Below are 23,853 nucleotides of genomic sequence, written 5' to 3'. Positions count from 1 at the left end.
GTCGTCTTCAATATAATTATATTTATCTCATAAGCAAACGGCCCATTAGCTCAGTTGGTTAGAGCGTCGTGCTAATAACGCGAAGGTCGCAGGTTCGAAACCTGCATGGGCCAAAATTTTTTTTTTTTTTACTCCCTTTGGCCTTTGCCCTTTTCCCTTTTCCCTTTCCCTTATGATATGGGCCTGGCCCAGACTTTGAATCTCTTCGTGTGGGGGCCCAAATGGGTTTTTTTAGCTTTTAGGATTTGGCCCAAATGGTTTTCCATTTACGTAAAGATCTCTCAAAATGTTTACCTCTTTATATTCAATTTCTATTGAACTCCTAGTAGCTGTAATTCTGGAATTGAAGTAACTAAATAACATGTTGTCAGCATTAGATTTAGATTTATTGTTTATTAATTTTTCCTCACCAAAGTCCAAACATTTTTTTTTTTTTTTGGGAATTTCAAGTCCAGGCATATTTGTCTTATCATCTATATGAGATTTGTATCTAATTAAATTAGTAACGCAACTAGAAAAATGATAAATAAATGTTACATACTTGGATGTATAAAGAATGACCTATTAGGCGGAGATAATCCAGAAACAAAATTCCAAACTCTGGTCACACCCAAGTCGAATGGGCTTTATTTTAATTAAGCATTACAGAATTAATGATAAAGTTTAGTGCTACTAAGCAGTATCAAGCTTGATGCTTTGCATATGTTGCGACATCCTACAATATCGGGAATGATGTACCCGGAGCCTCTCAGCCGTTAGATCATTTATCAGGTGAGTCCCATCACCAAATTCAACAGGCCGAGAACCTTAGAGAGATACGGTATTTCAGGGTATTGTAGACTTTTACGCACATCTCATTCTCTTTCTCATGACAACACTAATAAAAACAAGCATTTCTAATGGTGATCAATCCTAATAAAACGTGTACTGCAAAATAATAGCATTCCGATTGAGAATTTATATGTAGTGTTTGTGTTGTTTTTTTTTTTCCCGGATTGAGAATTTATACGGAGTGTTTGTGTTTTTTTTTTTTTCATATTGCAGAATAATAGCCTCTTGATTGAGAATTTATACGGAGTGCTTGTGTTTTTTTTTTTCTTCATAAAAACAAGCATTTCTAATGGTGATCAATCTTAATAAAACGTGAACTGCAAAATAATAGCATCCCGATTGAGAATTTATACGTAGTGTTTGTGTTATTTTTTTTTCTTCCCGATTGAGAATTTATACAATCTGATTTATAGACGGACAAATATCCTCATAAGATCAATCTAGTGTTGCTGACGTTTAAGATATGCTTGATCCAAATGCAGCCATACATTCATAGATTGAAACTTGAAACTCATGGATTTACAATCAGTTATTTACAAGTGTTGTTAAACACATCAAGAAATGTTGGGTGATACTAGGGGGCGTCTACAAACTCAACTTCTTCTCAAATTTGAATTAGTCTAGTTCGAAAATTAATTTGAACAAGTCTTTTCAAGCTTGACAATTTTTTATTATTTATTTTTGGTAGAGGATGAGGGTGGGTTTTGTTGCAATGGTAAGATTACTTTATTCTGATCTGGATGGCACAAGTTAAAATCAAAAAAATACACGCAATGACATCACATACACTGAGTTGCTCCTTTTTTTTTATTTGATGACGGTGGTGTATGAGCATCTTAGAGTGCACCTATATATGTAGTCCCTCCATTTCATATGTACCAAAAATTCATCAAAAAAATTCCTAGAGGTGGAGCTACCCCTTTTTACAATGGTGGTGTTAGCATTTTAAAGCTGTACCACCAAGTATATGTAGTACCTCCATCTCACATGCACAAGAAAATTATTGAAAAAATTCTGAAGGTAGTTTCAAGAGTTGAAACTTTCAACCGTCATGAAATGAGAGTCGTGTCATTAGACTATTTCTTAAGAGAGTAGAGTCAAACGAGAGTTAGAAATTAAAATCTGAAAATAAGAGCATAATTCCTTTCCATAATAGGTTTGAACAAGAACATCATATTTAATAATGTAGTGCAAGGTGTCTCAAAAAGTAGGAATTTCGAATGAGAGCAGTCATTCACTCCACAATAAGCTTTCTATTCCAACAACAGATTGCCAAGTCAAAAAGTCATTTTTAAAAGACAACATAGAGAAAAATTAGCATGATACAGGTGAATTTAGTCCCATTTAATTAATTAGTTGGGCAGGTTATTGCTTCCTTCCATACGCTACTTTCCCAAGCTCAAGACAAAGTTCTCAACTCCCATGGATCAAAATCAAACCATTTTTATATGACCCGCCTTTTTATCCTGCACTGTTTGTATATAATGCAAGGAGAGGCGATATAAAAAACGAAATTTTCAACCGAATGTAGAGCCAAACATTAGACTAGGGCATGTGGGTTCCACTTTCACCATCCAACGGAAGAGGAGTCTATTTTTAATTTTTTTTATAAATGGGGTGTTCGGACTTTTGCCTCAACTAATTCACATGACTCATACAAAGTGTCTTCTAAAACTTAGACTATGTCCACGACTCCTAAGAAATCTGTTTGACTCTCCATTCAGTTGAAATTTCGAAAAGTTGATCCTTATTATAATGCAATTGTCTAATGTTAGTCTATTTTTTTATTTTTTTTTTATAATCGGGGTGTCCGGACTTTTACCTTGACTAATTCACATGACTCGTATAAGATGTTTTTCAAAACTTAGACTATGTCCGCAACCTCTAAGAAATCTGTTTAACTCGCCCTTCGGTTGAAATTTCGAAAAGTTGATCCTTACTATAGTTGTGCAATTGTCCAATTGCAGTGCTTAAAACAATTCATGTTTAAGGTCTGACCAGATGATATAAGACAATCCATAACCAAACATATATATATGTGTGTGTGTGTGTGTGTGTCTTTGAATTGAATATAAAACTGGCGGGGAATATAGCTAACCCTATAAGGCCGGTATGTCCTCCAAGTGGCAGCACCCCAGTAAGCCTTTCCCTCCTACTTAGCCATCTTATTGTTGTCGCCTATTATAAACAGTACAAACAGAAACAGTCAACAGTCCATCACATTATTTTAATTTATCACAAAACGTTGAACGTCTTCCCAAGCAATCTAAACCCTAACAAACCCAAAATCACAAAAACAACAATGAACAGAAAAAACATAATCAGAAACCATGGATTTAGCTCTACCTCCTCTCATGGTCTCTGCAGGCTTTCTTCCAACTGGTTCATTGCTAGAGTCCTTGATCTACATCTCCAATGATGTTACCTCCATTGAAAAGCTTCCATTTGTGCAGGTCAAGAATGTATCCACAATGATAAGAAGGATCAAACTTCTTTCTTCATTGTTTGATGAAATTCAAGAAACTAACAGCCCACTTCCTCCATCATCAATCCTCTGCCTCACAGAGCTCTTCTCCGTGATTCGGAGGGTGAAGTTCTTGACACAAGTGTGCAAGGAAGGCAGTTCTTTGTGGAACCTCATGCAGACGGAGTTTGTTTCGAATCAGTTTCACGTGATTGCGAAGGAGATGGGAAGGGCACTTGATATTTTGCCTCTCAGCTTGCTTGATGTCACGGCAGACACTAGAGAGCAAGTTGAGCTTCTTCACAAGCAAGCCAAAAAGGTTGAATTGTTTGTTGATCCAAAGGAGGTTCAAAGAAGAGAAGAGCTTCTCGGAGTAATGGCTGCAAACAATGAGAGGAACAGCAAGAAAAAGGGGTTGATTGATTTTGGGAAAGTGAGGGAGATCCTAAGCTTCATTGGATTGAGAAACCCTGTTGATTATGATGAAGAAATATCGAAACTCGAGAGAGAAGCTGACAAGCAGGCAGGCACAGGTGGACTAATAGTGGTTTCCAACATAAACAATCTCATATCCCTTGTTTCACTATCCAAACCTATGATTTTCAGTGGGGGAACCAATGAAAAACTGAAACTGCGCTCGGCTTCATTCAGGAGGAATCATGATCATTCTTCATCTTCTCAGTCAACGATTTTCAGCATCCCGGATGAATTTCGTTGCCCAATCTCACTTGACTTGATGAGAGACCCTGTGATAGTTGCATCAGGGCACACTTATGATCGAAATTCGATTGCCCAGTGGATCAATTCAGGGCATCACACATGCCCCAAAAGTGGGCAGAGGCTAATTCACATGGCCCTCATACCCAACTATGCACTCAAGAGTTTAACCCAACAATGGTGTGAGGAGAACAACATTCCAGTAACTGAATCTGTATTATCATCTTCTTCGGATATGGGGAGAAGCAGCAGCAAGAGAAAGTTATGTGAGAAAGTGATTGATCACATTTCCGCCACAAAAACTGCCTCGGATGCAGTCAAAATGACAGCAGAATTCCTAGTGGGGAAACTAGCAACCGGTTCACCAGTTATCCAGAGACAAGCAGCATATGAGCTCCGGTTACTAGCAAAAACTGGCATGGATAATCGCAGGTTAATAGCCGAGGCAGGAGCCATTCCTTTTCTGGTGACATTACTTTGTTCCCCGGATCCAAGAATTCAAGAAAATGCAGTCACTGCACTTCTTAACCTCTCAATCTTGGAGAACAACAAGGTACTAATAATGTCAGCCAGAGCAATTGACAACATAATAAATGTTCTACAATCAGGGAAAACAATGGAGGCAAGAGAAAATGCAGCAGCTGCAATCTACAGCTTGTCTATGATAGATGATTACAAGGTGATCATTGGTGCGAGTCCCAGGGCCATACCGGCCTTGGTAGGGCTACTAGTAGAAGGCACGACAGCCGGGAAAAGAGATGCTGCAACAGCACTTTTTAACCTTGCAATTTATAACATGAATAAGGCAAGTGTTGTTACTGCTGGGGCAGTACCGTTGCTCATAGAGCAGTTGATGGATGACAGGGCAGGAATAACAGATGATGCCTTGGCATTGCTTGCTCTGCTTTTGGGGTCCTCTGAAGGACTGGAGGAGATAAGAAAGAGCAGGGTGTTGGTGCCTCTTCTTATTGATCTCTTGAGATTTGGATCTCCCAAGGGGAAAGAAAATTCGATTACTCTTCTGTTGGGGCTGTGCAAAGATGGTGGAGAGGAGGTTGCAAGACGGTTGCTGATGAATCCGCGGAGTATCCCTTCTCTGCAAAGCTTGGCTGCTGATGGCTCCTTGAAAGCTTGTAGAAAAGCCGATGCTCTACTTAGGTTGCTCAATAGATGCTGCTCTCAAGCTCGCAATCCTGTTGGATAACAGAGCTGATTGTAAGTTGTAAAGTGCAGTGTATATTTGTGGAAATTACATAAATGAATATTGTGTTCATTTGTCACTCTTGTCATATATATGCCAATGTGTTCATCTTTGACAGATAGGGTTTCGGTAATTATCTCCTTTTATTCAATCAACCAAGATATTGCTTAGACATTCAATTATTTATCTGAAAATAGTTTCTGCAAGCAGTATTTGCCAGAAAATCAACAAGGCAACCTTTGGTCCAACCCTACCGCCCACTGGTACACAAGTTTAGGTTATTAGTGTTCTGATGATATTCCCATGCCATTTGATATCTCTCCACAAAAATTACACATCAAATAGCATATAAACATAGCCATTCAATTTCAACATTGACACACTGTGGCGACCTTGTGGGCGGGTGTGTGTGAGCGTGTGCAGGGGTACCAGTAGGCTACCACATTGGGCGAGTTACAGGTGCACAATCCCACATCGTCTGGGTGTGGATGGGGTAAGTACTATATGTAGATTCAACACCCTTCTATGACACAACGCGTTTTAAAGCCGTGATAGCCGTGAACCCATCAAAACTCTGTAGTTAAGCGTGCTTAACTTGGAGTAATACCAGGATGGGTGACCCCCTGGAAAGTCTCTGGTCTGAGTGAGCTAAAAGCGGACAATATTGTGTCTGGCCAGGGTGAGGGTCGTTACAAATGATATCAGAGCCTGACCCAGCCGGAAATGTGGCCGTGTGCAAGGGGCACCAGTAGGCTACCACATTAGGCGAGCTACAGGTGCACAATCCCACATCGTCTGGGTGTGGATGGGGTAAGTACTATATGTAGATTCAACACCCTTCCATGACACAACGCGTTTAAAGCCGTGATGGCCGTGAACCCATCAGAATTCTGTAGTTAAGCCGTGAACCCATCAGAATTCTGTAGTTAAGCGTGCTTAACTTGGAGTAGTACCAGAATGGGTGACCCCCTGGGAAGTCTCTGGTCTGGGTGAGCCAAAAGCGGACAATATTGTGTCTGGCCAGGGTGAGGGTCGTTACACACACCATTAAAGGTAAGCGAGGATAAGCCTTTTTATTTCATTTCTTAAAATTCAAGAGGAATTGGGAAAAGCGGTATGTCAATACAGAGTGCAAAATATAATCCCACAATACAATTTTTTCCTAAAAACATAAAAATCTGGGCGTATGTTGCCTGGCAACACCGAAAGAGAAACAAGACAGAGTCAGATCCTTTGGCGTAGGCTATGCTTATCTGGTGCAGAGAAAATTATGACTGTACAGATGCCTTCAATAATATGTTACACCTGTGTTGCACATCACAAAACCTACCCAGGATTTGGAATTACGAAAAACTGGCTAGTGACGGGCTTCCTGCATTAACTGAATGTTGCTCAGCATTGAAAGTTTTCGTACTCAGCATCAAACAAGGATTGAATTGACTCCAGAATTTACTATGGTGAAGAGAAGCTGAACTGCACACCAGTCTTCCCACGGTCATGCTCGAGTTGTTTCAGAATGTAACAGTAATTAACCTGATTGATAACAAAATCAAGATGTGAGTGAGGTTCTGTGATTGGTCTAGTTAGAAAATATTATCAAAAAAGAATCAGGAAGAAATTAAATTTCAGGGAACTGTCATGAAGGTGGCACTCATGCAAGGCACATACAGTTCTTACGGATCTCATATAAGAACTTGTCCAATTAACAACTTTCCAAAAGTACACTGCCAGCAAGAACAATATTAACACCCCCAACACACCCACAAAGAAAAAATACAATCGTGCTGTATTACATAAAAACACCAAATTAACGTAGGAAAAGAATTTCTCAAAAGACTCCTGGAGTATTATGAATATTTAACGGCCTCCCCACTTTCTTGAGTTTGAAGACCTGTTATATAAAGTTTCAGGACAAATAACTCACCTCCATGCGAAATAGTTTGGTGGGTACAACAATCCCAAATCCTGCAGAGCTTCGGAAAGACTCCTGGAATTTCTGAAAAGAAAAATCTTTGAATGCATTTTCTGTTAGTTTAGTAAGGTTCCCAGCACAAGCAAAAACATGTCCGTGGATACCAGCTTCTCTTAATACCCTCGAAGGAAGATCGAAAGAGAGGTCCATGAAGGAAGTAAGAGCAAGGTCGCCACCAAAAAAATCCCTTCCAGGAGTGTCAGAACTTTCATCATTGGAATTATCTCTAATTTGCCTTTGTAGATCACTAGCGCCCACTCCCCTTGACTTAAAACCCAACAATGTCTTTGGGCCTCCCAAGGTGCAAATGGGAGAAGAATTGCCACCCAAGAAGAATCTCTCACGAATGTATGAGGGCATGTTAAAAAATCCACTTCCCCATGGAAAAATCACCCCACCAGAGATACCGAAGTTCAATGCAGCATGATCAAAACCCAAGGGGAAAGCATAACGAAGATCAAACTCCTGTTGTGGAACCCAATATTCAAATAAAAAATGAGATTGGTTCAGCATCAGATACATAGAGGGGCAAAAATATGATAAGGTTATGATTGTCATCATAACTCATAGCACAGTAAACACATCACTAATGGGGAAGGGTCACAAGTTTATTTTTTGTTGATCACTTGGAAAACACACACACAAAGAGTTATATTACCATGATAATAAAACAACCAACTATAATCAAAACAAAAGAATACAAGCATTTTTTTATATTATTTCTAAAGACAGCCTAGACAAGTCGAGAATTCGCAGAGTAGGTCATCACCATAACTTACAAGCTAATATTGGAAAATGTGAATCTTAACTTCCTATCAGAGATCGAAACACAAAGTCCTATAGATTAGGGATCAAAACAAGAACCTCATAAACATGCAAACCCCATTCACTTGGGAAAAAGGTAAGGATGATGATGATGAACCTTAGAAACATATACAATAAAACAATTAAAAGGACCACAAACTAGGGACCCATTTGGTCAGGACTCCACCCCCGCCAAAAAAAAAAAAAAATTAGAATACCACAAACTAACAAAATTAAATATTATATTCTTCACCCCTTTTATAGTAAAATATAAAATAACAGACTTTAAAGGGACTAACAAGTAAATTTATGCAGAAGGTTTCAAGTCAAAGGAAAACCAAGACATATTTAACATATGTCATCGCACCATATAAGATGATGACATTACAGCTTAAGTGGAATAAAGAAATACAAAAATAGCTTGGGAGAATATAATTCAATGAGAATAGAGGAAATCAACAGAAAAGGCACAAAAAATGTTACTAAACCTGGCGGAAAAAACGTAAGCTCCGATAATCTGGTACAAGACCACCAATTTTAGAAGTACAAACAAAAGCATATCCTTGAGTCGGTCTCGAAGGTGAATTTCTCCTGTCAATCTTACATGTGTATCTCAGAGATGAGAGTAAACCATGTCCAAGCTGCCTCCTTATTGACCTGGATGACATTTGTGATGGATCTGTTAAGGTACACCAAGATAGATTATATGCTAAGTCATGGTTACTTGATGATATTAGGCCAATAGAGAGGCCCAAGGATCGCTCTTTGTAAGAAGAAAACTTTAACCAATCTTGGGTAAGCAGAGACACCCGAGCTGCCATAGGAGTTAACAGTCCTTTGAATCTGGGCAAAGACACACCAGCACTAACCTCTGATGTTTGATCCCAGGAGCAAGCCAAAGAACCATCCCAAAGGTCCCCGAGTCCAAAAAAGTTTTTCAGCTTGAGTGATCCTTCAAGTGACCAAGATCTAGCCTACAAAAATAGTTCATGATAAAACCACAAGAGCCAATATGGTGACATTTATGCAATTCTATAACCAAAATGAGCAAAAAAGAGCATATTCAGATCACAGAGCAAATTGAGCTGCTCTCCTGAAGCCAATTTAAAAATGGGTTAATTTTATTGACACCCCCTCAGGTTTAGCCAAATATCACATTGAAACACTTTTCGAAAATTACTATCACTCACATTACAAACATTTGGTCCGTTTTTCACTCACACCCCAAAAGTTACTTTTCAGATGTGTCAGACCACTTTTTACTTGTAAGAAGACATTGTTAACCCTTTGACTCTATGTTGACTTAGAAAAATAGTGGAAATGACTTGGATATCCTTTTATTTTGATTGTGTGAATTTAAAATTATTCTATATATATATATATTTTGGGCACATGACCACATGTTCTAGCTTACTTAAATCCTAGTAAAAAATTAAATTATGTTTTCACATTTTTTGTAATTGAACGTTTCAAAGACAATTCTTCTTGCTGTAATTTTAAAACATCTTATATTGAAGTCAAAAGGGAATGATTCATAAAAGAGGTATGGGATGGTGTATGAATCTTTTTAATTGACATACAGGAAGAAAAACCTCAAGAAATAGAGAACCATAGAAAATGGGAACGATACATTTGAAAGATTTATATATATATACAAGAAATAGAGAACCATAGAAAATGGGAAGGATACATTTGAAAGATTTATATATATATATATATATACACACACACACACGTACATACATATTATCTGTATATGCAACAATCTTTTCTTTGGGCACATGTTCATCAAATACACTGCAAATTAATAGTAATGGCAATCATTATTGATGGAGCACCAAGTGGAAACCCAGGACAAGCAGGCAATAGAAGTGTTCCCTAGAGGCAGGGATGAACATTTCATTGCAGATTCGGGCAATAAATTGCAATTGGTTCAATTTGTGGAAGAGGAGACATGTCATTGTTAATCGGTGTTGTCTATGTAAGACCAATGGAGAGTCTGTGGATCACCTTCTCTTGCACTGCCCAGTGGCCCATGACTGTTGGAGTCTTATGTTGGGTCTTTTTGGCGTTCAATGGGTTATGCCTCGGACTTCACGGGGTCTTATTGATATCTGGAGGGGACAAAGGGTGGGGGCTCAAGTTCGCGATTTCTGGAGGGTGACTCCCCTTTGCATTTGGTGGTGTCTCTGGAAAGAACGCAATAAAAGATCCTTTGTTGGGGAGGAGTTATCCATTGGGGCTCTTAAGTATTCTATTATTTGTTCTCTTTTTAGTTGGGGTATGGGGAGAGATTGTTCCTCTGTTGAGGAGCTTTTGGACTTTTTGGGATCTTTGGATCCTTAGGCTTTCTTTTTTTCTTTGTTCTTGGTTCTTGTACAGCTCTTGGGATGCGTTCCCCTCTTGAACGTTTTCTAATATATTTTACTTATCAAAAAAAAAAAAAAAAAAGAGTTATTTAGGAAGGCATTAAATCGGCTCACAATTACAATTTAAGCATATTCTTGTGGAAATTGATTCTCTAGTTGATTGTACTCATTGCAAAGGAGGAGGATGACAATGACGATGAAGCAGATGTGCCTCATCAAGGATAGTCACATACTATCCCAAGGCTTTGCTACTTATCCAGCAGCAGTTCAGCTACGTGGAAGCAATTTTTGTAGCTGACACCAGCTACGTGGAAGCAATTATCGTTACAAAGAAAAAATAATTAGTTACAAAGAAAAAATAATTAATTATTCTGTTACAATCCAACTCTACCAGGCCAAACTTCAACTTAGTGCCAAGTTTTTAATTTTTGAATTATGGTTTGGGACTATGACTGTTCCGTTACCATGAAATTAATTTATATAAGATTGTGATTTATGGAAGAGCTCACAACAAACTGGTGGTTTTTTGAGTGTTGCAGAGGAGAGAATTAAGTGTATAAAGAGAGTGGTAGTTGGTGGTCGGCGGTGATGGGGTGTTGGTGGTGCCGCGGCTATGGTTGTCTGTGTGTAGGTATATGTTTGTGTGTATGATAGAGAAGAAAGAGATGGAAAAAAAACAAAACTAACATGGTCCATTCAGTAGAAGAGAGAGAAATGGAAGAGAGAGAAGGAGTGGGGTAGGTGAGAGTAATGAATGAGGGGGATAAAATAGCTATTTTAGTTGGATGATATTTTGAAATAAATGGTATTAAAAAATTAGGGGTAAAATTGCCTTTTCAAACAATTTTAACAGTGTCAGTGACGAAAAAGTAAAATTGGACCTAAGTGATAGTAATTTTTGAAAGGTGTTTCAATGTGATATTTGGCCAAACCTGAGGGGGTGTCAATGAAATTAACCCTTTAAAAATTAAAGGATAAAAAAAAATTGATGAATTGTTAATTGTTAGGTGATGCAGTCCATAATTTCACAACCCAGAATTCACAGGCCACCCATTAAATGTGCATGAACTTTGAGACATGCTCTTAATATTAATGCTAACACTAGTTCCCGTATGATATGGACTAAATAAACATCCATATCATTTCTCACAGTTAGCAACTACAACAAAATTAAATACCAACCACAAGTTAAGGATAAAAAAAAGATTCCCAAATGCCCTAATTACAATCAGTTTTCTTAAGATGACAAGGTTACAGTTCCAAAACAAGTTGCTCAAATACTCTATCGTAAATAAAATAAGTAATAAATAAATCCTCAATCATCTAATGGTGTACCATCTAAACTGTCCCTCCATTTTCCTGAAAACTTCAATTAATAAACGAAATAGAACTCGACATTTTAGAAAGTAAATACACACACTTAATAATCTACAATGCTAGTTTATTAACTAATTGGTCCACCCTATACCCAAGGCCCATAATGTAATGCATGTGAAATGAATGATATTGTGCTAAAAATTAATTATGTGAATACATGAACACACAACAGACAACAAGAAAGCATGCACAAGCACAACCAAACAATTAGAGGCAATAATCTATGAAAATGTACAACTAAATAATTTCATATTATGTTAATAGAATGTGTTTTTGAAACCCAACGTGAATTTGTCACCAAAAGGGTTGGTGCAACTTTAGTACATTGAGACTCAACCTAGAGTTGTCACTAGAAGGATTTATACAAAAGCAATTATACTGTTGTAATTTTATTTGGATTATCAATCTCAAATTAGAGAGACCCAGCCTGAAACAAACTGGAAAGCTCAGTTGGATCCTAAAGATCCCACTTTGTAAGCCCAAACAGCTAGGATCATAATAGCAAGATATTTCCATATCGCCGTCATGGTTCTGGGGTCTTTCAACTCACAGGTCTCGACTGTCGAAACTATTTTCCTTAGGGAACAAAACCCTAAGGATACTCTCATAACCTATAAACAATCTTGGTATCTCATGCACTGTAGTCAGAATGATTAAAAGTTTCCCCATAACCAATTTCCTAATTTACTTGCCAAGCATTACCATGTATTAGACTAATGTTACTGATTCTCTCAAGACCCATATTCATTGTACATCCATCAGTCCATGCATGCATTTGTCATTTTATTAATATAACTGGCCCACAAATTTATCAATTTACAAACAAAACCAGTGCATTAACATTAATCCATGCTTTCATTGATTATAAATATGGTAATTAAGAATCAAAATTGTAATATCCGTTGAATGAAAACCACTAATTTTAATTGAACAGGGAAAGTATATATATATATATATATATATATATATATATATATATATATATATATATATATATATTGTGGGCGGCTAGTCAGATAATTTTGTAAATTGAAAACCAAAGAACAACCAAACAAAAGTGATATTACTATTTTATAGGAGGGTAAGTCAATTCTACATTTTCTAATTATTGAATTAACACCCAAAACCTATAATTAGTAATGTCTATAAATATATAGAGTCATGACCTGTCTGGTCCCCATTAATAGAGAGTGCTGGGAGGGATGGACTAAGATAGACCTAACTTTTGGCATTATTTTCATTTTGCACAAAGTGGCTGTTCTCGGATAATAATTCTATACATAAGTATTCGCTATATATACATGTATATATTACTTACATAGAAGGTATAAGATCAACATTCAATTTATCTACTACACTCCCAATTAATTCAGCAAAGGAATTTCTCTTGAAATATGCGAGGCACACAAAATGAGGAAAGGTCAATCCCCGGTCAACGGGGTTGGATTGAACTGAAACCAATCCATCAGGGCAGACTTGGCACACGGTTTCAAGTAGACCCAACCAGACCGCCACAACCCTCAAATGCCCACACTCTCCAGGCATGCAGACGGGGTTCTGCTGGACACTGGACATGGCTAGGTCTTCATCCTCTGAGCTGCAATCAGTCTATACATTTGAATACTGAAATTTCCACCGGCTATCCTTTAATTCATTACTAATAAATTCTAATTTCAAACCCAAACTGTAGGAATTGTTCACATATATTCATTAAAAGTAGAAGACAATGGTGTGAAATCATAGCATGGATTAGCCAGAATCTCACTGGAAATTTTATAATCCTCCATTAATGCCTATTCGAGTTTTTTTCTCAAATCAGTGCATGGTTCGCCCAACCGTATGAAATTAACTCATCCTAACCCCATCCAACATGTTGGAAACACATGTTAAATCGATCAATTGAAGTTATAAAGACTCATTTGTGAGAATTTGATCAAAATAGATTTCCATTATTCAAAGTTTTCACAAAAATTCACCATAAATTTAAACTACCTTAATCCAATGTTTTTAAGACATCAGACCCACTTTATTTTGCATAGGGTCCTCTTCCCTAATACTCACTTGGTAGGTCCTCTTCCTGAATACTCGCTTGATGATAACCCAACTTTAAGTCAATCTTAGAAAAGTCTCCAGAATCTCTCAGTCGGTCAAATAGATCATGAGTACCAGGCAGAGGATCCTTATTTACTTTAACTACATTCAGCTGCCTATAATCAACAAAACCGCATCGAAGCTTCCTTTTCGTTGCTGCTTCAGAGACAAACTCAGTCTCAGAAACCACATTCCAACAGGCACTCCAGTTGCTCCTTTAACACCCTCAACTCCGCAAGAGGCATATGATACGACGATAAGGAAATTGGAGTAGTTCCTGCTACAAAAGTTTAACGCCCTCCTGAATGACAACCCAGTTCTATAATACATTGAAAACCCATTGACAAAGGGACTCATGGCATCAAGTCCCTGTGAAATCTCTCTCTCAATTGGGTGAATGAGAAACCCAAGTAGTTCCTGAATTACATTGACATACTCACTGACAGAGGAACCTGCTTTACCATATGCGTTTACTCCACCATCAATAAACTAAAGAAACCTGACAAGAGAAAATCCATCTTGAATGCCTTTATTTAATCAAGGGTCCATCAAGAATGTGAAATGCCGCTATCTTACCATAACATTCCACCTTGAAATGGTAGGTTGCATGCCAATCCATACCTAAGATGACATCGCACTCCCTCGTCTCGATAACTATCAAGTTGGTTGGCTTATCAGCCTCACCAACTCTCACTACGCATGCTCTGTCAATGTTGTAAATCAGCTGACAGATTCTTGAACATGAAAGGATCCCTCAACAACCCAGGTAGCAAACCAATGATGCAACAAATGACGATAATACGAAGGAATGAGATGCTCCGAAATCAAATGGAACCACCCTGTTAGGTGTATGATGACTAGAAGGTACCTTCCACTACTGCATTGGATGCACTATCATCTCTCTAAGTCATAGCAAGCACTTGAATTATTTACGAAATGTCACAAAATCAGTGATTCAGATCCCTACTTCATATGTTGTGTGCCCAAACACAAGGTTTAGTCATGAAGGAATATCCTTCTTCCTCAGCACTGATATGTGATAACTGCTAACGGAGGGAAAATGACTAGGAAAAAGTCACACAGTTGTGTAGACCAAAAAATGGTGATCTGTGCCAGTGCCTGTCATGTGCCTTAGAGTCAGGCATACTGCCATTGGTCAATGGTGTCTGGTCCAAAAATTTGTCCACACAAGTTCATTCAACACTAAATGACAATTTCCCTGTTGCAGATTCAAAACAATTTCCTACAATTTCTAAGCCTTAATGTCACATATCATCAGGATCATTGAATCTAATCCTCTAACAACTTGATAATAACAATAAAAAACTAAAAAAAAAAGGCCCAATTTAGAGTTCATTCGCTCAACAGTAAAAATTTATCATCCAATTCCAAATTCCAATTCATTCATCACTAAGCAATAAACATTAGCTTATTATGTATATATATAGAAGTGAGAGAATCACCTCAGGTTTCGAGAAGAAGCCAATTTCACCGGTGAGGGGTTTTTTGGTCTCGACAACCTCTACGATGACATTGGCGGTCGCCGGCAGCTCAGGCGGCCCCGAATCGAGCGTAATGTTGACGGAATCGAAGATTTCGAGGCTTTGAAGGCGAGCATTTGCAGTAGTGGCAGCACGAAGAAGGTCTTGCATTGTGGTGGCGTGCCTGAGTTGTTCAATTTCGGCTTCGATCAATGAGTCATTGGTCTTAGTGCTGCCCTTGATCAACACACGGTGGACTCTCAGAGGAACTCTCTTCCTTGATATAGAAATGAATAGGTTCTCCATTTTAGCTCTCTCCGACCGCATTCTCGATTCTTCTGTCAGATTTTCTTCTTCTTCTTCCTCCTCTTCATCGAAATCTTCATCGTCATCGTCATCGTCTTCGTCTTCGTCGTCATCATCTGAGGGTTCTTCGTCAATAATTGGGGGCTCCAAGATCGGGTCCTTCTGCTGTTCTTCGACTGAGACAGCCATGGCTATTATATAATCCTATTTATATATATAGGGAGAGAGAGTAATCTGATATATATCCGATATATATATATATATATATATATATATATAGATATTTATAGAGAGAGAGTAATAACTGAAGTCGGAAGCAAGGGGAACTGGGTAAAGGACCTGGAGAGAGGGGGAGAAGATGGGATTCTTACAAAGATAGTACCGTATAATCGTAACAGACCAGTAAGACCACTTTCCTTTTTCCACCTGTGTTTGGTGTACGTAAGTTTTGTTTTCTTTTTTTAAGTTTTGTTTTATATTTATTGTAGTTGAAATATTTAATTATTTAGAGATTTTATAGTTACAAATTGATAAATGAATCTGAACTTGATTTCGAAAATTTTATTAATTTCTTTGAAGTAGGAGCAACATTTATAGATATTAATTTTCTATGATTAGTAAGTAATGATTTTTATTTTTTTTAGGGCCTTTGTTTTTATTGATTTATTTTTTGTTTTTAGGTGGGTGGGGGTGTGGTGGGTTGTAGTTGTCCTGCTTGTTTTGAATTTATATATATATATATATATATATATATATATATATATATATATCAAGAAACAATGTAGTTGTAATTTATTTATATCCTCTAAACAGGGCTGGATTTGGCCCCCGGAGAAGGTATCATCATCATTCAATCTCTTGGGTTTAAAAAAATTAAAAAATAAAAATAAAAATAAAAGTAAGGGTATCATCTTTTAAGTCACAACACTCATGCCTTGTTTGGTTCGAAGGAAAGGAATGACGAGGCACATCCTACCCACATATTAGACCAAAAGGGAGGTGGAGTAAAAAGAAAGAAAAAATGGTGCATAAATGTAAAATATCATTTTTACTTCAATTATTTACCAATTTACTTTGTATTAGTATATATAATGAGAGAATACATTTTAAACAAATATAAATTCTATCTTTCCCAAGCAATTTCATTGCATATGGAAATTAAAGAACACAACTATTTTTTGTGCTCCTTAAATTTCAATGCATTTTCATTCAATATGGAAATTAAAGAATGTAGTACAATGAAAAAATTATACAAATATGTAACTTCCATACTCCCATAGTCCCATAGTTTCATATATATATATATATATATATAATTTGCTTTTATTCTACATAGCCAAATTCTAAACATCAAACCAAAAGAAACAGGACTTAACCAGCTTTTTCCCTATCTCGGCCCATGTACAGATATCATGTTTCTAAGCTAGATACAAGCTGTATCAACCTGCGAGTAAAATTTACTTTTGCCTCACCAAGGAAGAAAAAAAAGCAGGCTTATAATTACAAGTTTCAACTTCACCTATTAGTTTGCTTCTGTTGACAGAATCTCAAGCTCAGCCCACCAAAGAGGGGAGAGTTTTGGGATTGCTCCATCCGGTCCTATTGCCGTTATCTCTCTCAACCTTGCAGTAACTTCTTTCATGTCCGGTCTCCGGTTTTTGTCAGGGTGAACACAAGATTTAATCACTTCACAAAGTTTTTCGAGCTGATCTCCTTCGAAAGATTTTAGAGTCGGATCTGCTATTTCTTTAAGGGGCTGTTCTCCCCTCAAATAGTCGGATGCCCAGTCCTCAAGCGAACTACTATTACAATCCACCGAGTAAGGGAGCCTGCCTGTTACCATTTCGAACAATATTACACCAAAGCTGTAGACGTTACTTGACGGATGCAGTTCCATCTCAGTAGCTGCTGCCTCAGTCCAGAAACAAAAATCTGAGATTTTGGCAGCATAGTCTTCAGTGAGATGGACAGCCGTAGAGTTGAGGTTTTTGTGTGTCATTGGTGGCGTCAATTGGTGCATGTACTCGAGGCAGTAGGCCATCCCCATTGCAATCCTCATCCGCATCACCCAGTCCAAATGTTCTGATTCTTTTACTGCAGGATAAAACCAGGGTTAAAGGTCTCATTTTCCTACAACGCTAGAGGTCAATACAAAAGGAAATAATATTCCCGCATACAGTTCATGGTTCTTACATGACCTTATCAGAGTGTCACATGCATATAAAAAAATTCTGGGTCATACTTCAGCACCAAAGATTTATGTCCACAAACAATAACAGAGACCAAGTCAAAATATATCTCAATGATTTAAGTCTAATCTTCAAATTAAGTTTCTTCTTTCATTACTTTTTTGAGGAAGATCACAACGCCTCATACAGCCAATTCAGACCAAGTTATTTGACAGTGATAACTATGACATGAACTAATAAACCCTCAATTTTTTAGCAAGTGGGGTGTTTAATACTGAAATATTTCTTTTTATATAAAAGAGCTTTATATGAACTAGACCGAGTCATTTTGTTTAATATTGAATTAAGTTTATGCTGTTTCAACATATTTCCTTTTTTTATCTCAAAAATCAATAAAAATATTTTATATAGAAGGATCTCACTAAAACATTCTTAATAAAAAGAATTTCACTAAATAATTTCTTTTAGGAGAAAGATCACAACCACCCAGGCAGCCAATGCAGACTAAGTCATTTTGGTAGTGATATGAACCAGTCCAACCTCAACTTTAGTATAGTGGGAAGTTAAATAATGAAATATCTCCCCAATATAAAAGAGACTTATATGATTGGACCAAGTCAAATATTTAATACAGATATATGTTGTTTCAACGTATTTTCTATTCTTACTTCTAATTTTTTGACAAGTATAGACAAAAATATTTTATATAAGTTCATTAAAATTTTGATGATACCTGACACTGAAAAACATATTACATGGTTTTACACACTTCTAACATCAAATTAATTTGAGGTCTCCTTAGAAGCATTAAAAGGTGAGCCATGCCAAATGTTCAGTAATAAAAAAATGTAATACCTTCCAGAACACATGCACTATTTCTTTCCAGATTATTATTAGTCTGTGTTCACAGCTAAACCTAAAATATTGACCGGAGTAAAAATCTGTTTCCACATAAACTGAAATATAGAGTTAGATACTTACTGTGTAAATGCTCAAAGAGGGTCCCATTTGGAGCATATTCGAAAACCATCATTCTAGTGAATGGCTCCTCTTCCTCGCAATACCCAAGAAGATTCACAAAATTCTTGTGGTTCAATTTTGATATAGTGTCGATCTGAAACCATTACAGAACGGAACATTCAGGATAGCTCGAGTGAATTGAAACAACACAAAACTTAGTTCAATTAATTTGTCAAACTACCTTATTCCTGAACTGAAATTCCAGATTCTTAAACCAATCCTTGGAAGATGTAACTGCAACAGATACCACGGATATTTCAACCCCACTGGACAATGTTCCTTTGTATACTTTTCCAATTGGTGAAGAAGAAATTATGTTGCTGAAATCTTCACAAGCTGTCTCAAGCTCTGATCTCTTGAGCTTTGGCACGCCTGAGATATGCAGCCACAACACAGAAGCACAAGATTTAAACATATAAATCTTATTCTTAAACATATAATTCAACAGGGACATAGGGGAAGTACTGCCTGCTATATAAGCTTGATTCATATGCATGTAAGCAAGGATTATCATGTAGTAAATATAATATATATATATATATAACCAACGAGCTAGTGGCCTAGTGGTACCAAAACCCTACTTCCCAAAGGAGGTAAGGGGTTCGAACCTCGGTGGAAGCATGTGTGTGTGAGTACCAACTAGGGGAAAAAAAAAGAGTAAATATAAAATATATTTACACACAAACATAAATATATATATATATATATATATATATATATAAAAATATATATTCAAGGATTATCCATCCACAGACTCTCCAATAAAGATGATTGGGGAAAATAGTAAGCCAATTAAATGTTCCCAAAAATCTTGCCCAAGGATAACGTTTCCGGGAGTAAAATAACAGTACAAGATGCAGCATAAGAAATACTTCCCTTGATAAACCAATTAAATTAATGCTTAGGAAATTATCTGTTTTTATTAAAAGACAATCAAATACGTGTTTAACTAGATAACTGCTTTAATATGAGAGAACAGAGATTCCAACTCTAAATAATAGCCCAGTAGCATTCCTAGGAGCCAACATTTAAAGAGAGGCCACTATCCTTCTGAGCATCTTCAGAAATCAGAATTAAAAAAAAAAATGCAACTGTGATTTGTCCCTGTGGGAATGAAAACGTACCAGTTACAAATGCTTTCTGCAGCTGCCCACTTAATCCTGTGGCCCAAGGTCTGACAACAGCCACCTTATTGCCTCGACAATATAATATGCCAATGACCAAAATGAGAAACAATGCCGAACCCCCTATGGCTAAAGAGTATATTAGAACATGATGGTTTTTTGGACTTTTTGCTAGAGAGGGTGTGGTTGCAGGAGATGGGGAAGGGGAAGGGGAAGGGGAAGGGGAAGGGGAAGGGGCAGAGGAAGGTGATGAGGAATATACTTCTGGCAAGACCGTTTTAAGATTCTTTGGTGAATGATCTGCCACCAATAGCAATCTCCGTTGAGCTACATCTCGAGTTTCATCAATGTTCCTGGAAAAATATAAAAGCATCTGTCATGAAGCTGACCAGAAAGCAACAAGCCATCATGGCTTGTAATAAATGTTGTATATTAATGTCAATCAGGAGCAATTTTCTCTTTTCCTTTGCAATCGAAACCCAAAAATCTTTGAACTAGCTCATGCTTGATAAGCCAAGTAGATGAACGACCAGCGTTGCTCATGTTCCGCATATTTATTTGTATTTCTCATTTACAATGAAGTTTATGAAGATTGACCCTTTTTTTTTAACACCTATTTTCCCCCACTTGGAGCTTGAACCTCAACCTCCCTCTTGGGAGGTGGAGATCATACCACCCAGGCAAAGAGCCCGGTTGTAGGAGTAGCAAGTTCTCTATTAGGTTGGAGGATATGAAAAGACCGTAAAGCCCTGCTGATGTGTGCACAAGATAAACTCATGACTCCATGAACCACAACAAAGATATAGCATGCGAAACCCACTGCATTTAACCACTAAACAAAATACAAGATTTACACTTTCTTATGCCTTACCTTATTGAATAACTAGATTAAAAAATAGAAAAGTTATTTCAAATTGACTGCACACATGTACCATGAGACGGATCTTTTGTTGCAAGATAATCTTTGCACAGCATTAGAAAGCTTATTCTCATCTACTTGAGCTTCAGAAAGCATTGTGAGCTCATGAATTTCAGGAGATATGCAACCCAGAAGCTCGTTGTTGTCCAGTAGACTGCAATATAATCAGAAAATGAGTTGAGCTGCGCAGAAAATAAAAAGATGTCCAAAATGACAATTAAGCTACTCATTATTGTCGACTTACAGGATTGACAGTGATAAATTATTGCCAAGTCTAGGAGGCAGTGGTCCACGGAAGTTATTGTACCCCAGGTCCAACACCTCCAACTCCTTTAGCTCTCCAATTTCTTCAGGGATGATTCCAGAAAGAGAGTTATTGCGTAAAATACTGCAGAGAACTTCACAGTAAAAACAATGCCCATAAAACAGAAGGTGGGATACAAAAAAATTAAAAGAAAAATATGGTCCCCCTTAAGATGAATAACAATAATATATATTACAGATCATTTGCAACTATGTAATAAATTGATATATCCTTACATAGACTTTATGCGAACCAGGTCTCCAAGATCCGGTGCTAGTGTTCCTCCAAGACACAAATCTTTCAAGTTCCTGCAATTGGTACAAATTCAAAATCTAGAATGATTAAAACTCATCATCCATTGAAACCAAGATTCAAAACCATTTATGTGTAAAAATTGAATTTAATTTAATATCAGAGCAATATTCACTTAACAGTTGATTAACCATCCTTCATGTTAAACAACAAAATTCATGGTTTACTCATTGATTGACATTTGACAGATACCTGAATTTTTTTCGCACACGATATTGAACCAATTCTCAATACAGAACAACTAGATATTAGTATATACACTTATCTCTTGGAACTGCCTAAATCATAAGTAGCATATATAATCACAACGAAAATCAATATTTAATATTCTACCGCAATCACTTATAACTATATATATATATATGTATATCAAGAATTGCACTTCACATCATAGATCATGATGATACCGAACATAGAATAAGTGTTAAATCGTAGGATGTGGATTTAATTATTTGTGGAGTTGTTTAAACCTTTTTTTTTTTCAATTCCAATTCCGAAGCACCAATTCCATGCTACGAAACATAGCACTTCACATCATAGATCATGATGATACCAAACACAGAATAAGTGTTAAAATCGTAGCATGTGGATTTAATTATTTTGGGAGTTGTTTAAACTAATTTTTTTTCAATTTCAATTCCAAGCCGCCAATTCCATGCTACTGAAAGTAGCATAAGTGTTGAAATTGTAGTATGTGGATTTAATTATTTTGAGAATTTCTTATTCTGATTTATCTAGAAGGTAGGGAGAGGGGTAAGTAGGTTTGCTCATACCATAGATCTAATATACACAAATCTCATACATCTTTTTAAAGAAAAACCAGAAAAGAGTCATATATATATATATATATATATATATATATATATATATATATATATATAAAGTGTAAGCTAAAAAAACAAAACAATCACTTCCTATAATCATGCAAAACAATATATCACAAAGAATTACTTACAGAACCACAACATTTCCGTTCGAACACTCGACGCCGAACCACGAACACGGATTAATCACTCCGACATCATCATTCCAATTCGACAAAGCCCCAAATGGATCACTCACAACTCTATCTCTAAATTTCAACAAAGCTAAGCCTGCACACAAAGAAATAACATAGGACACCAAATTCAATCTTCACTTTCCCAGAAACCAAACAAAGCAGAAAGAATGTAAAGTCACTGCCACCACAAAGCTCATACCTTCTTCGTTGAGAGACCAACACAGATTACAATTCCGGAACAGGAAACACATCATCACCGCCATGAAAATCCGGCGCTCACTGGATCTCCAAAAGTCCATCATTCCAACTAACTAGAAGAAACCCCAGATTTCTTCTCTCAAGATAAGATCAATAAAAAAAAAAATCAGAACTGGGTTGAATCAAAAACAGCTCAAACAAACTAAAATCTGAAAACCCGTGTGGAATTTGTCGAGATCGAAAGTGGGTTCGCGTTATTGCGAACTAATTTAGACCAGAAAACGAGAAAACGCGTGAACCCAAAATTTTTTGACTTCGTAAAAGAGTAGAAGACGAATAGTTACTCATACAAACAGTGATACATATATATATATATGTAATCATATAAATACTACGTATGTGTGTATGTGTGTTGTTGTATGTATAGGTGAAAGAATGGGTCTAATTAAGAGGGAGAGGGAGAGGGAGAGAGGGAAGCAAATGTTACGGCAAAATTACGGAAGCAATGGGGGCAAGAAAGAAGCAATACAATACTAGTGCCGGCGATGACTTGGGAATATAGATACATTACATAGAGATAGAATACAAGTGTTTATATCGATTGGACTGAGTAAAAGCAGACAAGTCATTCATTGGTGGGCCAACCTCGTAATTATCTTTATTTTTTTAATCTTTGCTTACCTAAGTACTCGTTAAGTCTGTTAGTTTTGGCGGGTAGTCTTTTGATAAACCAATAAGTATTAATAAAGTTAGCAAAGCCTATGTTCTTGTAATACAATAAAATTGTTTCAGAGTTGTGGAGAAATTGGTGAGCCAGTTAGGGCAAATATTAAATTAATGAGGAATTGGATTTAGGGGTTTTTTTTTTTTTTTTTTTTAGAATAAATAATTGGGAATGAACTGAAAATAAATAACTTTTGAAACTAAATCGAGCTTATTTTTGTAATTTATCAAACGAGATCAAATTCCATCTAACTTGAATAATTAGATGTGTCAACATGTATCTACAAACAAACTCCTTGAGTTTGGTCAACATAACTTGCTTATAAGATTTTTTTGTATATATAATCAATTTTTGTCCTTAGCAATCTTAGTTTCAATCTCCAGAACAAGTTTGAAACTAATGAAGTGAACTAAACAAGCCGAGTTCAACAATAAATGTTCCAGTTAATTT

General features: G+C 36.8%; 3 protein-coding genes and 1 non-coding gene across 4 annotated transcripts; 2 read left to right on the top strand and 2 right to left on the bottom strand.

Moving 5' to 3' along the window:
• Positions 1-39: 39 nt before the first annotated feature.
• TRNAI-AAU (transfer RNA isoleucine (anticodon AAU)) lies at positions 40-113 on the top strand. Its single transcript has one exon. It is a non-coding gene; the product is annotated as a tRNA-Ile (tRNA).
• A 3,048-nt stretch (positions 114-3,161) lies between these two features.
• Positions 3,162-5,216, top strand: LOC132314976 (U-box domain-containing protein 1-like). The gene has a single exon (XM_059813737.1). The coding sequence runs from the start codon at positions 3,162-3,164 to the stop codon at positions 5,214-5,216; it is 2,055 nt and encodes a 684-aa protein (XP_059669720.1).
• A 1,044-nt stretch (positions 5,217-6,260) lies between these two features.
• Positions 6,261-15,970, bottom strand: LOC132312429 (uncharacterized). Its single transcript, XM_059810797.1, has 4 exons — positions 15,290-15,970; positions 8,478-8,963; positions 7,138-7,650; positions 6,261-6,746 (listed from the first exon to the last, which is right to left on the bottom strand). The coding sequence occupies exons 1-4, from the start codon at positions 15,800-15,802 to the stop codon at positions 6,666-6,668; spliced, it is 1,593 nt and encodes a 530-aa protein (XP_059666780.1). The 5' UTR covers positions 15,803-15,970; the 3' UTR covers positions 6,261-6,665.
• Positions 15,971-16,847: 877 nt separating this feature from the next.
• On the bottom strand, positions 16,848-23,233 carry LOC132312428 (probable inactive receptor-like protein kinase At3g56050). Its single transcript, XM_059810796.1, has 10 exons — positions 23,024-23,233; positions 22,681-22,812; positions 22,437-22,575; positions 21,406-21,477; positions 21,110-21,253; positions 20,879-21,019; positions 19,947-20,299; positions 19,004-19,194; positions 18,784-18,916; positions 16,848-17,707 (listed from the first exon to the last, which is right to left on the bottom strand). Exons 2-10 carry the CDS (start codon positions 22,781-22,783, stop codon positions 17,136-17,138), a joined length of 1,848 nt encoding a protein of 615 aa, XP_059666779.1. The 5' UTR covers positions 22,784-22,812; positions 23,024-23,233; the 3' UTR covers positions 16,848-17,135.
• Positions 23,234-23,853: the final 620 nt, after the last annotated feature.

Source organism: Cornus florida, unplaced genomic scaffold (genome assembly GCF_030987335.1).
Source record: "Cornus florida cultivar Cherokee Brave unplaced genomic scaffold, ASM3098733v1 CherokeeBrave_3.0.0_Hap2_Chr06, whole genome shotgun sequence".
In the NCBI taxonomy this organism is placed as follows: domain Eukaryota; kingdom Viridiplantae; phylum Streptophyta; class Magnoliopsida; order Cornales; family Cornaceae; genus Cornus; species Cornus florida.
This window is presented reverse-complemented; position numbering and strand designations above follow the sequence as displayed.